Source organism: Amblyomma mixtum, chromosome 4 (assembly GCF_055824585.1).
Source record: "Amblyomma mixtum isolate Tamu chromosome 4, ASM5582458v1, whole genome shotgun sequence".
In the NCBI taxonomy this organism is placed as follows: domain Eukaryota; kingdom Metazoa; phylum Arthropoda; class Arachnida; order Ixodida; family Ixodidae; genus Amblyomma; species Amblyomma mixtum.
The window spans coordinates 64947904-64964961 of record NC_143015.1 but is presented as its reverse complement, the minus strand read 5'-3'; the positions used below and the strand labels follow the sequence as shown (position 1 = coordinate 64964961).

The 17058-nt window shown below is 48.1% G+C and overlaps 1 protein-coding gene across 1 annotated transcript in view; it reads left to right on the top strand.

Annotated features, from left to right (window-relative positions):
- The first annotated feature begins 550 nt into the window (after nucleotides 1-550).
- LOC149346641 (extracellular serine/threonine protein CG31145) overlaps nucleotides 551-17058 on the top strand; it is a 56486-nt gene continuing 39978 nt past the window's right edge. Inside the window, exons 1-2 of the mRNA XM_089586559.1 lie at nucleotides 551-795; nucleotides 2071-2195. Of these exons, the coding sequence (XP_089442685.1) occupies nucleotides 686-795; nucleotides 2071-2195 (235 nt within the window). The 5' untranslated portion in view covers nucleotides 551-685. The remainder of the gene's footprint in view (nucleotides 796-2070; nucleotides 2196-17058) is intronic.

Below are 17058 nucleotides of genomic sequence, written 5' to 3'. Positions count from 1 at the left end.
TAGAGCCACTTTAGACGGCTTACGCGTGAGAATGCAAAAGGAATAAAGTGCTGAGTCATGCTACGTTGCTAAATGACTATGAATACGAGGCATGACTATGCGTAATGTTTGTAAAACTCTGTGCACGTTACATTACGTTACTTGAGAAGTGCTGAGTCATGATACATTGCAGAATGACTATGAGTCATGACTTTCATAGGTCATAGTACGTTACGTTTCATCATTCGTGACTGTGCATGTTCGCTTACATGGGCTGTGACTTCGTTCACCTGCGTTCTGACACCCTCCGAATTTCGTGTCAAAGATGGCGGAAGCCGGCTTTTCTGTTGATAGGACATGCTATAATGCTTTCGCATTAGTAAAGGTAAATAAACGTGTTCGTCATGCCTCGCAGAGCGGCCCTGACCCGTCCGGCGTGCTCGGCAAGAAGCTCCTGACCAAGGCATCCGTCGAGGGGGGATCCCGGCGTACGGCCAGCGAGGCCGGGGGCGGTGGACAAGCGGACGCCCAGGGCTCGCAGCCGTCGTCTTCCGCACCCCCACCCGTCCTCAAGCGCGGCCAATCCTCCGCCAAGGGATCCAAGAAGAGCGACCCTGGCGGAGCCAAACGCCTGGGCAATGTGGCGCCCGCTGCCGGCAGCGCCGAGGGGGGCGGCGGCGATGCCGAGAAGCAGCGGCCGCACGACATGTTCGAGGACCTGGTGCACATCGCCTGGCCTTCCACCGAGGAGCGCCGGCTGGTCAGACCGAGGCGCTACAACCCGACGCTGGGACACATACTTCAGATCGAGACCAGGTGCGGGTCCCTCCCCGGCTGTGGTTTGGTTTGGTTAATGGGGTTTAACGTCCCAAAGCGACACAGGCTATGAGGGACGCCGTAGTGGAGGGCTCCGGAAATTTCGACCACCTGGGTTCTTTAATGTGCACTGACATCACACAGCACATGGGCCTCTAGAATTTCGCCTCCATAGAAATTCGGTCGTCGCGGCCGGGATCGAACCCGCGGCTTTCGGGTCAGCAGGCGAGCACCGTAACCACGAGCCACGCTGTCTAAGTCCGAAACAAGAGACATCTTGGCTAGTTTCTCCGGTGACATAATGAATAAACAGCGCTAAAGATGAGGACAAAGAGCAAACAGCGCTCGTCCTTCTTCTTCTGCTCAGTAAATATGGCACATACCCAGGCGGGGGGATTGGCCTAGGTATGGTGGTGAATGCCAAGGAAGTATATGTGCGATAAAAAAAAAAGTGAGCAGAAGAGTAAAATGACTCAAACTAGAAATATATATATAGTCCTGTTTCCTCTTCGTCCTCGTCTTTACCGCTGTTTATTAATTATGTCTAAGACCAGCTTACATGCCATTTAGTGACTACAAAGTATGCATTTCTGTGCAATGTGGCAGATACTTTACGACAAAGTTTAGTGCACTCACGACGAACAACAAGGTAGACAAGACACGGTTGTCTTGTCTACCTTGTCGTTCGTCGTGAGTGCGCTAAACTTTTTCGTGATGCATTACCAACTAGCTCAGATGTCGATCCTTCTTCAGTGGCAGATACTATTTGTTTCGCGCTCTACGGAAATTTACGGAAGGGAGGGGGGGGGGGGGGGAGGGGGGACAGTATTGAGGATGCGCGATTTCTGGCTGTGCGGACCTGTAGATAAGTTCTTCCGTTAATCAGGGCATAGGGTGGAGTCCTACCGCTCACTCTAATGTGGTGGCAGAGCTAACATATGGTCGTTTTCTGACGTGACAGCTAATAGATAATGATTAAACCCGCTCTACACACTGTCGAAAAGCACAACATGCAATTTTCTGTCGTCGCGAGAAATTTTTTTGCAGTATTTTTGGTTATGAACTTGTAGTGACAACAGAAATATTTGTTGGAACAGTGGAATTCTCTGTTGTATTGGGCTGTCTCTTGTAGCAACAGAGGCACAGATAACCACTGCAGAAAAATCTGTCCTTACGACAAAACGACGAAACATTTCGCATTTTGGGGAAGATTTTTTTTTTTTTTTTCGACTGTGATGCATAACCGTTGGCTCGCTTTGTCCCCCTCTTTTGCAGCCACAACATGACCAGCTGGGAGCAGTTCCAGACGGGCATCGCTCGCGAGTATCTCTACCCGGAGAAGTCGGAACTCATCGAGCGCATCTTGCACGAGATGGCCACGCTTCCCATCGTGCACGTCGGTGAGTGCGCGCATCGTGACGGTCGTTGCGGTCTTTATCACCTGTAACCGAGCGTTGTTACCGAGCCTAACTTGAAGTGCCTCGTCGATGTCTTAAATGATTATCAGAAGATAGTGCGCCGTATTGTGGTACATTTCATACACCACCTGTAAGTATCAGCTGGGGCAGGGGCTTGCGATCTCGGGCGTGTGCTCATGGATTCAAACAAATTATCGCCCATCTACCCACCCTTGATTCCCAGTGCATAAGCAGTCGGAAAAAACAACACAAAAATTCTGTCGTCACAACAAAATTTCTCTTGAGTTTTTTACCAAAAATTTGTAGTACCAACAGAAATGTTTGTAGTAACAACCTAATTTTATGTAATTGTTACAGAAAAGTACAGTAGGACTACAGACTACAGACAGTACTACTGCAAACAGGACAGCGCTACAGAAAAATACTGCAAAACAGAAAAATGTGTCGTTAGAATTGCTGAAGATACAGGCGGCCACAAAAGTTTCCGGAAGGCCAAAATCACAAAAATCTCATTTCCCCTTGCCGCCTAGCGGCAGAGCCAGGCATTTAGGGGTACATTTTATAAGTAGAGCCAGAAAATGTAGGCCACATCTTTTATTAGTTCGTGGCTGGGTCTTTAGACTGCCCAGCAATTATGCTTTCTTGTAATTTTCGTGTTCCGCAAACTTCTGTGGGCACCTGAACCTGCTGCACCTCCAAACAACTTAGATGGAAGGAATCGTGCGCAGAAGTTTTGAAGGAATTCTTATTTATGCCAAGGATAAAGACGGCTTGAAGAAACTGCAAAAGTACAACAAAAACAAAGGCGAAAAAGGAGAACGTGCGTGCCAGTCATAACTTGTGGGTAAGTTTTATTGTAAATGTACAGGCATGGAAAACATGCATTTCAACGCCTAAACATGATCAGGAGGAAGCAAGTTCGGCCACCAGCAAACAGTTACAACTGGCTATTCATAGAAGAAAGAGGGTGGCACTTAACTGCCCCGTTTCGGAACTGTCCAGTTCACTATTGATGCTACCGACTATCCCAGTCTTCGAAGCTGCCAAAATTTCGACTTGGAAGATGGACTCTCATGTCTACGTACTAAACTTCCCACCGCCCCCCACCAACCGCTTTTTCCGCTTTTAGTTAATTATCCACGTGCTTTGAGAACATATACCAGTTTGGGTGGCTACAGATATGCGAAGTGTAATTCCGGTTTCGTGACATTTTAGGCTGCACGAACAAATCTTTTGCCGGGTTGCTAAAATTGGGATTAATGTATTTATGAACGCGATCCTGCTGAGTAAAATTTAGTCTTTTTGTCGGGTTACCAAAAAGTTTCTGACGCAGGTAATCAGGAGAAAGTTGCATGAAAAATGTCACAGTAAGACCAGATTCTCGACCGCGGCAGCGCAAAAATAGAGCGAATCCCCAACATAGACTAAAATTCCGCACAAACGCTGCGACAAATTTAGAAAGTCCTCGATGCCAGCGCGGGCAGTTCGCTTCCAGCTCACAGGAAAAGTTCGTTGGAGTCCTGCCAGCATCACCTAACGCGTGCGGTCGCGGATTTCGCCTCACACGTTAGCGCAGCTGTGAACTTCTTGGCAGCGAATGCAATGATTGTGTTGTTGCTGTCGAAAAAGTGTCAGGTGGTGATACTCACTCTCCGGGAGGTCCTCTGTCGAAGCCTATCGAGATGATGCCTGCGATCGATAGCCGATGCCATACCTTCCATGAGGAAAAGGATCAATTTAAGGTCGTTAGTAGCGTACAAGAAATTGTGACTCTTTCGACAAGAAAGTAATTTTTTTCGCAACACTTGGTACTGAAATTTACGAATTTGCCAAGAATTTCATGGTACCCTTGTGTTTCGTAGCAGCTGGATGAACTTGTAGACTGCAGATTGAGGTCGATACGAAGACCTCGTCCGCACTTTTGTTTAGTCTCTTATTTCCAGCCTAGAACATGAGAACATCGTAATTAAGTTGTCTTTCAAGCGCATTTTGGATGGCACTCAGGTTCTCTCCATTCTGCCACAAGCGCAGAGCTCCCTCTCCATTACCGCATAGCGCTGGGCCATATCGTAGCTGTGTACGGTAGCACTATGTATAAAGTCTCTACTCTTTAGTGTCTCTCGTGTACAGTAATTGAAAACCAGACTGCGTCGACACTGTGCTGTAACTTTGGTCAAGAGTATGCTAAGTCGGATACAACGCAATAACGAAGCGGCAGCCGCCTCTCAAAGGAGACCCTCCAGCCAATAGCGTCGACCGATTTTCGTGACGCCACGATAAATCTCATTAAGCTGTGGTTATTCCCCATTCATCTGCCACTGTCTACGATTTCACGCTAGGAGGTCCTTTAAAGGTATCCTTCAAGGGGTAGGTGGAGAGCATCGATCAAGGCGCAGAATTGGTCGACGCCATTGGCTGGAGGAGCTCCTTTGAAGGGCATTTGCAGCATATTTCTTGAGTTGTGTCCGACTATCTCGCGACCGCTCGCGCAGAAGGCACGTTGTCCAGGACTCCCAACAGGGGGCGCATTGGTTGGCCTCTCTGCTTGTGTGCATCAGGTCATTTTCCAGCCGAAAAATGTCACAACGCTCAACAGGCGCGGATAGGTCAAGCTACTGAAAGGTCACCTGGGCTGACACCTGTGCTTCCTTCCGTCTCCAAGACGCCGACGTTGCTCCGCAGCTGCATCGTGGTGCCATTTATACGCTCAAATGGTCACACTGTGACGAAGACGGGACGCTATTTTCATCGCAGAAGAAGACCTCTTTCTCATTTTTATTCTTTCTCGAACTCAAGCCTGTGACACGTTTCCCTACTGCGATTCCATTGTCGAGCGCGGAGAACATTTTCCCCTGGCGGCAGGAAGCGGAAAGACAAAGAATGCGAGTGTTATCGCTCCAACTTCGGTGGCCTTATTTTGTAACAATGGCTCCCGCATTCGGTCATTTCGTGAGACAGCGAATTTTCGCATTGTGCGCGGGAGCTGGAGCCGAGAAAGTATCGCCGATTTGATGATGTCACTCGCCGCGCATGGCTTCTCCATTGTTTCGCTGGGTTTCCTACTCCGTCAACGATGACGTCGAGGAGGCAGACAACGGTACTGGCCCATCCTGTCGCAGCTGTTTGCCTTACTCATGTTAATTCAGCAGGGACGGTTTAGGTTTCGTAAAAAAAAAATACGATAAAGGAACAACATTCCTCGCGTTGGTTTTACGGCGGGAGCTTTAGGTCTCATCGAAAACGCGAGAATTTAATGAAAAATAATTTCTGTACAGCAGCCGCGCCCAACCATTGCATGCCATTGTTTACGTAAAGGTCATCAGTGTATTGTGGTTTGTTTTCTTGCATCGAATGAAGTTGCGCAACGAAGAATCATGTCCTTGTCAAAGCCAGCGCACATAATAATGCACATCTCTCTTTCTGCGACGTTTTTATATTTATTGATTCCTCAAGGGTCCACAGGGGACATTACATGAGGGGTGGGCAAACAAAAGAGTTAATATGAACACATCTGCTGTGTGGCCTAAGGGCTGTTGCAAGTCTCAGAGTAATCGTCATGCGCCCACGTATAGTCAACTTTTCAAGAATTGTGCAGCACCTGAACAGCCTCTACAGTAGGATGCAACTCAAGAAAAAAGCGGCTTTTCACTGTTAAAAGGTCCCCTTCCAGCCAATGGCGTCGGCCGATTCTCATGAACCTACTAGCGTGACAAAGCAAGGAGGGACAGATGAGAGAGGATAGTCCCGTCGCTGCATTGTCCGGGGATAGTCGCCTCCCTGCATTGTCATGCTCAGGTTCATGACAACCGGCCGACGCCTTTGGCTGGAAGGAGATACTTTAAAGGGGAAGAGCCGCTTTTTTCTTAACTTTTATCCGATTATAATCAAGTTACTTAATCGAAATCGGCTTGCCACTCCTAATGGCCAAATAATTCCAAACTTGCCGGAGTTGCAGCGTGAGATAATTTCAATTTCGATTAGGTTTTCATTTGTTTATTCTTCACAGGCCCCGTTAAGGGGTATTACGTGAAGAGTGGGCAGGAAATACGGTTGTAAGGATTAGAGTTTCGATGGCGTCCTTGAAAATGTGATGGTCTCCTAACAAGGCTATGTGGGCGGTAAGGTCGTTCCAGTCCAGGACTGCGCGCAAAAAAAAAAATGACTTCTGAAATGTTGTGGTATCGGCGCTTTGGGTAAACGGCTTTAGGATGACTGTGGAGGGATAAACGACGGGCTGGACAGATAAAGGCCTTCTATATGCTACGTATATACTGTACTGAATATGCGTCATAAGGCGTTTCTGTACGTTTTGGATCCTGTAGCATGGAACAGGGAAAATGACGAGTCGGACGCAACTCAAGAACATAGCGGCTTTTCCCCGACAAATGACTCCACTTCCAGCCAATGGCATCGGGAAATTCACATGAACCTGCTAGCGAGACAGTGCAGGGAGTGGTGTGACAATTCAGGAAGGAGACTATCTCCGAGCATGGAGTGAGGGGACTATCCCCTTTCATCTGCCACTCCCTGCATTGTCGCACTATCTGGCTGATTGGCTGGAAGGGGGTCCTTTGATAGAGAAAAGCCACTATGTTCTTGAGCTGTATCTTACTATTCTCATAAAGAACCGCCGGAGAAATATTCATGAAGACGTCCACATAAACAAATACGCGTATGTTTTGATTAGCGCTGACAAAGAGAACTTTCGCTCAGGTCTGAAAGAATACAGGCTGAGAGACCTGCGAAAGTACGGACGGACAGACAGAGATTAATCAGTTCTGAGACCCCGCTTTTTTATCCATTAACGGCCGTATATTAACGAAAAGCACACACCTGAAACTCAGGGAGCGACCTGTGAAAGCCTTGCTCGAAGCTCGACAGTTTCAAAAAGGGACAGGCACACTTATTCACGTTTTACGGCACTCTGAATTTATAAAGGAAACGAACTGGAAGTCAAATTAAAAAAATGGGTAGCATTTTGGACGATAACGTAGGGCACATACTATCACCGTCAAATGAAACGCGAGCAACGAAATTGAAACGGGAACACCAAAGCGAGGATATTTCACTTAAGAGAGACTAAATATTAGCGACTTGATTTTCACTTCGATGGCTCGGAGACCGTTCCATAGAAGCATCAATAGAACCTCGCTATGTTCCGCTTTCAGCAGCTAATATTTGTGTGTTTTATTTGGGTGGCTAACGAAAAGGGTTCAGCATAAGTTTGAGGACAACGCAGCTAGCTACGGAAAGAAAATGATTGTTGTGACTTTAAGAGACCGGATGAGGGCGCAGTGAGTGAGGGATCAAACACGGGTTAAAGGCATAATAGTCGCAATGAAGAGTATAAAGTGGGCTTGGGCAGGGCATGTAGTGCGAAGACAAGATAACCACTGGTCCTTAAGGGTAACGGAGTGGATTCCAAATGAAGGCAAGCGTAGCAGGGGGCGGCAGAAAGTAAGGTGGGAGGATGAGATTAAGAAATTTGGGGGGTACGGTGGCCGCAGCTGGCAAAGGAAAGGGTTCATTGGAGAATCATTGGAGAGGTCTCTGTCCTGCAGTGAGTGTAATAAGACAGATTATGATGAGTATCATTTTTGTGTTCTTGTCATCGTGTTACACTTACGCTGTTCGCGTTCTGTTTGACGCTGGTAATGTACATTGGTGAATAATACTGGGTCTCACACGCATGCCACTAGCCACAGGGTAGTGCCATTTTAATTGTTCATTGCAATTAATTTCATAGGTCCTCACGACATGGTCTGAAACGTGAAAAGCGCAGGAAAATATAGGCTAACTGCTACTTTCATTGATCCTGCATTGATTGATTGATTGATTGATTGATTGATTGATTGATTGATTGATTGATTGATTGATTGATTGATTGATTGATTGATTGATTGCGTGTTGTCATACCGATACACGCTGCTTGAATAGCTCGAACGCACAGCAGATGCTATGCTCTGCACCCGCAGCGTGATCCGACGAGGGGCTTCTTCGATCGGGATCCGCTCCGCGCAGCCGTTGAAGGGGGTATCGGAAACCTCTCCACCGGGAATCCTTCGAGGGCAGTGGTAAACACATGCACACACGCGCGCACACCTGGATCTAATCGATGCACGCCGAGGTCAGAGGGCGCCGCTGCTGCCACCTGGTGCCAACAAACTGTGGCGCTTTCGTTATCGACGCCCGGACCGAAACCTATTCTGCGAGCCCTTTAATTCGCGGTCGCTGGGATCTCCGGCGCTGTTCGGCGCAGTTGTATCCGGGCGCCACGGTCATCGTGGCCTGTGTGCAAATAGGCTGCTTAGGAATTCTCGCCACCGTGGTATACATACAGCCCAGTCCGTGCCGCTCTGGTGTTGTGGAGGCGTTTGGTCCTAAGACCCGGCAGAGCCCGCGGCATCGGTGCGATGGGGTGGCGCTGTACAGATAAGCTGGCATGCTCGGATTTCCGTACTCGTTAACGAGCCGAGGGTAAAGGGATATAGATAAGTGAACAATTTATGGAAAAAGTTTGCTCGCTGCACGACCTTTTGTCGAAGGCGCAGTCCTTGCCGGAGGTTTTTCCGACAAAATGCGGAGGCAGACGCGGCGCATGCGCTAATGGTTTGTTTTAGTTGCGTGCATTTAGCGCTGTGTTTCAGCAGCTGTGCAGCACGAAAGGCATTTTGCGGGGTTTATGGCCTTCGTTGTTCGTCGTTCGTAAACCTTGACCCAGAAAGTCGTGGCTCGGTTAGAAAAGGGGGCACACAAACCGGTAATAAAACTCGCAGCTGTTTGGTTCGTATACAGATACACTGATTTCTACGCTATGCGAAGGCACGCATGCGCTGCTTAAGTGTGGTTTTAGTCAAGGGATGTATATCCGACTTTTTTCGAGTAGGTTGGGGAAGGGGAGAGGCAGCTGAAGCCGTCTGTAAATTCTAAGCATTCAGAGCGTAGCCTGCAAGCAATTGATCTACAAGTTGCTTGAAGATCAGATTGATCTAGAAGCAACAGACTGTTGCTTGTAGATTAGTACTGCGAGGGAGGCTATCGCCGCTGCTGAACACGCCTCGTGTTAAATGATGATGATGTCCTCAGGCTTAATGGCCTTGTGTTAAACGGCAACACACTATCACGCAGTGCATTGCACATAGTCGTCTTCATCAACTATTATTACTATCGAGCTAATACCGTCGCTAGACGTGCCGACCACACAGCAAAGCAAACCATGAGCAAACCAGGCTGCAGCTCCGTTGTAAAAACGGTCTATAGACAGTCCATAGACTTCTTATAGACTCTATTGCCTTCCTATAGACATTTCTTTTTGTCTATTCATAGTCTATTCACTGTCTATTCACAAATGCCTACTAAAAGTGTGTGACCATAAATCTATAGATTGTATATGGACTGTCTATAGAGCTTGTATTGCCTATCGAATGGTTGGTTGGTTTATGGGGTTTAACGTCCCAAAGCGACTAAGGCTATGAGAGACGCCGTAGTGGAGGGCTCCGGGAATTTCGACCACCTGGGGTTCTTTAACGTGCACTGACATCGCGCAATACACGGGCCTCTAGAATTTCTCCTCCACAAAGAAATTCAACCGCCGCGGCCGGGATCGAACCCGCGTCTTTCGGTTCAGCAGCCGAGCACCATAACCACTGAGCCACCGCGGCGGCGCCTATCGAATCTGCTCTAAGATTTGTCCATAGAGAGTCTATAGACTTTATAGACAGAAGTCTATGGACAGTCTATAAACTGTCTAAAAAAATTTGTAAGGGTCAACACGTGCTTTCGCACGTCTACTCGGTTTAACTAAGTTAAAACCCTACCACTTTTTCACAACTTCCGCCACATTACGGCTGCAGCGCCACCCTCAAATCAGGGTGACAACCACGCACAAGCCTGCTATACGCAAAGGGGTAGCCACTAAACACCCGTCTGTCTGGCCTCCGCATCCAGGACACCCTCGGTAGTAAGACCACGTGCAGACAGCGCCGCCTAGTACGCTCCACCGCAGCGCATCTCATTTATTCCCATCCGGAATTGGTGTTTTCACGCAACCTGTGTACTATATAAGGTACACACCCACTTACAGCTCTTCTGGGCGACGGCGGGAAGCCCTCGGCGGGCAATACCTGCTCCCTGTAGTACGGCCTCACAGTGCTGCAGTCCATGGGAGGAGGTCACCGTGCCGGACCCGCCATTAATCACGCTTACGGCCCGCGTGTATGTACTACGCGCGTGAGTGTGTGCAGTGCTATTTCCCCCGAGGCAGCAGCCGCTTCCAATGCAGGGCGCAGTGCACTTCTCGGGCCGGGGGAGCCGCGGCCTAATTGCGACAAATGGATTCGGCTTGCATCGGATCCGGCTTCTTATGGCGCCCTTTCGCTATGGCGTGGCGTAACAAGTATGGACGTCCGAACGATGGGCCGGAATGAATTACTCCCCTTCCCCAACGTCGATGCAGGCAGGGAAGGTGGGAGAGAGTGTGCGGAGCTATGCGGAAGGAGGGGAGAAGGTGGAACATATATACAGTGTGACAGTATTGCCAAGTCATTGTAGCTTGCGTGAGCCTATGTTAAGCCTTTCTTCTGGCCCTTTGTTGTTCATGACGTTGAATAAACGGGTTGAACTCGTCGAACAAGACTTGGTTTTGGGATAAAATAGTGATCGAAAATATAGATTCTGAAGCAATAGGTTATTGATTCATACGGCAGCGAAGAAGCACAAAGGAACACACAAAAACACGGACGAACGCTGCGTCATTTTGTGTGTTCCTACTCTTTATGTTCGTGCTTCTTCGCTGCCGGTATGAATCAAGAATGTTACCAACTTGCCCAAAAACGTGTTTTACTCAATAGTTTGTTGTCCCAGAATTGTTATTTAATCGTTAATCATTTTGTACTGCCCCATAAAAAGAGCGAGAAAGGGCGACGCAGGGTGCGGTGGTTAATTTGCATAGGAAGGTCTGCATGAGCGATGATTTCCAGGGTTGGCACATTGGACTGGACTAGGGGAAGAGGGTAAGGAATAAGGCGACGATGGATGATGATGTCGGCAGAATAAAGGAGCGAATGTGGTATGAAAACACCGCCGATGCGAGCTTAGTGCCCAGAACGGGCTACACAGCGTCTATGCGTATACCGTTGTGGTAGCCATGGCGGATAAAGCACCGAAGTTGACCGTTCAGACCCCCAGCCGAGAAGCCCATCGTAGCTGCTCTGCTTCCCTGCTATACAGCTGCGTGTAAAATGAATGTGCGTGTTTGGGCGAGGAAGCTATCCACGTTGTCACTCTAAGTGGCCTCGAAACATGCAATTTGACAAACACAGTTGAAAAACACAACAGAATATTGTTTGTCGTCCGGACATACTTTCTGTAATGTTGTTCATGAACTTATAGTACCAGCAGAATATTGCGTAGTTACTACAGTTTAGTAGTGTAAAACTATGGACACAGAAAAGTACTGCAGAAATAACTACAGCACTACAGAAAAATGCTAAGAAACAAGGGAAAAATACGTCATTAAGAAAAGACGACAAAATTGTGTCGTATTTCTGACACGGTTCTGTCGTTTTTTTTTTCTTTTTGACTGGGAAGGTGCGGCGCTACCTTGAAGAACAATGCCATATGTCTGTAGCCACAAATGTACTGATTACAAAACTGTATATAGTAAGTAAATGAAAAACGAAAGTTTGATCTCATTTGAAGCAGCCGAGTTCCACGACTAATATTTATTGATCACTTTGATTATAGCAATGGCTGGAGGTCTTTCCCCTATAGGTTAAGTTATAATTCATTGCAGCCCGTTTCTCTCGTATGATATGCCGCAACAGAAAACCGGTTCAACCCCAGCGCACCCGATTCCTCGAAGCTTCAAAGCGAATCGGCCCGTACTTTCCCAAACAAAGAATTTATAAGCACGAAGTATTTATTCTCTTCATTAAATGGTATACTTCGTACACGAAAAACAAATCCGGACTTCACCCGAACCACGCGTCATTAACCGTACTTACTCCCTCGTTATGGAGCCTGCTAATTATCATATCAGCCTATGTCCCCGCATTGTTGATTGAGCCCGCATAATCTCTGCACTTGCGCTTGCATGCCGGAGTTGCACACCGATCCCTTTCCCTTTCAGTTTATTCACTCTAATCACGTCCGCGCTTTCATTATCGCGCCTGCACACACACTTTCCCGCAGCTCGCCACCCGCAGCTAATCCCTCGGACACGACTCCGCCTGACGCTGCGTGCGCATAGTTTCCCAGATACCCCGTAGGGGGCGGTGTGCTCGTCTGCGAGTGTGCCCAGCGCAACGACAGGCGGTGGTATCTATCTATACACACATATATAGTCCCGCAGACTCGATCATCTCCTCCCCCTAACTCGCCGGAGCGTGTAATTATACGGCTGTATCGCTCGCCCCTTGTTCTTCATGTCCGGTGAGTCCTTGTCCACTCTGCGTGTATGCCTAGTGGCGGTGTGCCGGCGTGGTTACACAGAGGGAAGCATGATTGGATGGTCGCCCCAAGTCCGGGTTTCCCCCCCCCCCTCACCCACTCTCCCGTACTAATTAGGCGTAGATTGATTAGCCCAGATACGCGCTTGCACGCATGGCATGCCCGATGACAATGACGCTTGTCTGTATATAAGCTTAGGTAGCTGCCCTTTTTGCGCACTAACACGGCGTCTGCTATAGTCGGATACAACTTAAGGATGCAGTGAAGCTGCACCAACATTCATTCGACCTCTGCGCACAGAATTCCTCCACGGCGAAAAAGTAGTCCGCTACCTAAAAGAGGGATTTGAGGTATCTAAACTCCCACGTGCCTTCCAGATAACTTCTGTTGTCTTTATAAGTGTTTTAATGTTTGTATATATACGCCTTTCGTTCTTCAATAAAACTAGTTGATAGTCAGCGCTTGTTTGTGTCACTCTTTCGACTCGTGTCCCGTTCTTGTTGCGCTGTGAACAAAATCATGAATACTTACCAACTCGCCCAAATTTCCGCCTTGCTGAATCGTTCAAATGCTTGGCGTCCTTTTTTTTTTATAAACCATACAGCTCTTACATTCTACGTCGAACGTCGAATATTTTTTTTTCGCATTATTTCAGTTTTAATGAGTGCGCAGTTTCTATTGTTTGCCTATGTTGTTAACCTGCGTTGACTGCTGTCTTCTCCTATGGCTCTGGGCCGTCGTCAGTTTGATGAGCGCAACTTTTCGACCAGGGGACCATTCTTAGTTGTCTTTCTAAACGCTCTGAAAAACAAACAAATTGAATTGATTCGAAGAAAAAATCGCCCGTAAACCGTGGTTCCTTTAGATAAACAAAGTATGTTTTAGAGGTATTATGAAAGCGAACGGCTTCGTATGGGTAAAGCTTAATCTCCACTGATGCCTGGTAAAGACAGTTTGTGTTGTTCGCCGGGGCCAGGCAACCCTCTTAAAAATCAGATTTTAATTTATCTTCACTTGCGTGCGGTTTCCAATTGATTGCACTTCGAGAACGTCCTGAATCCTGGCCGGCATTCTTACATAGGGCCGTTCTGTGAGACCGGGCACCAACTAATCGCTTTTTACACAGGTGAGAAGTTTTGCAAATTAGGCAGCACCGATATATTGGCTCAAGCCAGAAGGCCTATGTGGAGTGTACAAGGATGCAGTCTTCTAGAGAGATGCAACGTACAAAATACTCGTCACCCCCCGAACCCCCTATTCCCTCTTTACACATACATCATTTGATGCACCGATAGTGGGATGTGCGGCCGTATTTGCTCTGTCCACAGTACCCTCCCCCCCTCCCCTCGTCTGCATGCACACAGACGTGATCCACGACCTCGTGGTCAGGCCTCGTTTAGGGTCCGGCCGTCGCTGTCTCTAATTGGCTCGCGGACCAGCCGCAAAGGCCGCGCTTATTACCGCCCGACGGCTGAGCTCAGACCTAATTAACTCACTTGTGACGACCCATTCGCCCCCGCGTGCGAACCAATATGAATCTCCCGTCTCTCTGCCTCTCTCCCCTCCCCCCTCCCTTTCCCCTTTTGTTCGTCCTCAAAGCTTCGTACTATCTTATGAGGAGCACAGAGTGAGCTGGTCTCTCGCCCGTGCTGGCTGGTTGAGTATATTGTACTCTGCGCATACGCTCGCGTTATTTTTTTTTTTTTGCTTTCGTATTTGCTTATCTTTCATTGATTGGCGAACCACTTCAACCATGAGATCTCTCGCTGCCCCTTCGAGTGGTGAATAGATTATCCAGGACTAAAAAGAGCGCGTATAATTGAACAGCGCCGAACCCGTAACTCGGAGAGGGAAAGAATCAGTACGCTGTCTCCGTTACGATGTAGTTGATCACGGGAACAGAGGGCTGTCATAGGGCCACCAAAGCTGGGGGAAAGATGCTCATTGTTCCGTGTGTACTGGGTGGCTTGTGTCAGACGGCTAAACGTGGAGCATGCTTTCCCGTGCCGAGCAGGGAAGCGTAACGTCGTCTCTGTGGTGGTCTCATTCATAGCGAGAGGCTGCGGCGATAATCTGGTGACAATTCTCCAAGTCGACTTTAAGAGGGCTGCGTCAGAAAAAAAAAATGACGTGATGAAGAAATTATGCAAAAAAAATGGCTGGTGGTTGCGTGAAATGTTGGGTGAAAGCACGGTGGGCTACCCGAGTTTTGGGAGTGGGCCAAAGCCGTTCTGGGGGTGTCTCAGGTCGGTTCCCAACGTGGGTCAACTCAATTTTAAAATTTTAGGGGGGGGGGGGGGGGGGAGGGGTTACCCAAGTTTCTATAGTGGGCCAAGTCTACTTTGGGGGTGTCCCAGGCCGGCTCGGAACGCGTCAACTTAATTTTCGGGGTGGGCCACCTTAGTTTCGAGGGTGGGCCAAGCCCATTTTTGGGATATCCGAGGTTGGTTCCGAAAGTGTGTCAACTCAATTATCAAATTTTCGGGGGGTGCGCCGCCCAAATTTTGGTGTTGGGCCAACCCTATTTCGGGAGTTGGGCCAATTCTACTTTGACACTAGATCAAGCCTTTCTTCCACCCCAACACACCCAGATTCACCGGCGGTCAAATTCTGCTAAAGTTATTTCAGGTTGTCCTAACCATGTTTCGGACATGCCTCATGTGCCATACCATGTATTGACATCGTTATCCTGCAGCGCCATCCTCAAAATTTAGCTTTGCTTGGTCCAATGGCATGCACACCCATTCCGTTACTGAGTCTGGCTGAGGCTTCATTTTCTTCGTGTGAGACATCGTCGAAATCGCTGGGGGTAGGCTAGAAGGAACCAAACTAAACCAAACCAACCAGGGTTTAATCCCAATCGCGGCGGCCGCGTTTCAACTGCATAAATTGGTAAATTGTTGTTTTTTTTTTTTAGAAAAGTAAACGACGCAGTATCTGTGTCACATATCTCGGCGGACACCTGAACCGCGCCGTAAGGGAAGGGAGGAAGGTGGGAGTGAAAGAGGAAAGAGAGGAAGAGGTGCGGTAGTGGAGGTCTCCTGAATAATTTCGACCACCTGGGGATCTTTAACGTGCACAGACATCCTACAGCCCACACGGGCGCCTTTTACGTTTCACCTCCATGGAAACGCGGCCACAACTGTCGGGTTCGAACACGAGTACTCGAACCCGACCGCGGCGGTCGAGTTTCGATGGGAGCGAAACGCAAGAGGCGTCCGTGTGGGCTGTAGGATGTCTGTTAGATTCCCCGGTGGTCGAAATCCTTCCGGAGCCTCAGTGGGGGCCGCCGACACTATCCGAACTGATTCACCTGCAGAGGCTAGAAAAAGGAAAAACAATGAAACGGACGTTGTTAAAGTCGCAGTGAAACGACAGTCTCTCAAGCAGGCCTTCTTTCAACAGCCAAATGCCGGAGTCACAGAAGAGAAAGCTGTGACAGCAGCGCGACTCATAAACACACACAAAAAAATTATCTGGGGCACTTCAGAATTGCCTAAGAGGGATGCGCAGCATTGCAATTCTATTCCAGTGCCATTATAATATCTTTTAAATTCTGTTCATTTCATGCAATTCTATACCAATACTACTTCATTTTCTTTTAAATTCTCTTCCAAATCTATTCTAATTGTATTTCAATTCTCTTCTATTCTTTTCCAGTGGGGGGAGTTGTAAGTACCAGTACTGACTATTCGTGGTTAACATTTCATATTTTCCCTCCTTTGATGACGTTACACCGTTTCGACAAATCGCGAGTATTTTCGGAACTCGCGATTAGTCGAAACTCGTGAAAAGTTTTGCAAAAACCCTCGATTGGTGCGCCATTTCCTTTCCTTAAAAGCCAATTTTTTTTTTTTCCAGTACGTTCAGAAAGAAGCAGAAAGAACAGGAGCAGAAATAGAGAGAAAATAAAGAAGCGGGTATAGTAGTAGTAGCAAAGTTTATTGATAGCGTTGTTTAAGCGGTCGTGCTAAGTCGTGACTTCCATTTGGGAGTGACTTCCTTTGCCCAACCTGCGAGAAGGGCTTGAGTCCTCTTGTCAGGATTAAAGATTAAATCGCTCCGTGGTTGTTCTGACGGAGCTGGTAGGAGTTTTTTAGGCCTGGATAAGCTCATAGAGGCCCATAAAACATCCCAAAGAGAAAGACTCTCCAAGACAAATTCTGCTAGATCAATCTTGGAGAGGCTTGATCTGACCCCAAGCAGCTACAGGGGCTGGCAATGACATCGTGAGGGACACGTGACAGGTAATGCGCAATACTTGCGCAGTTTGCGAAAAACTCCGCGGGATGAGGGGAAAAAGCAAAGCACGCGGGGTGTTGCAGATACGCTGCAAGAACGAAAACAGGAAGCAGCTGTTGTCGACGTGTAACGCTGCGGGGTGGCGGCGAACTAG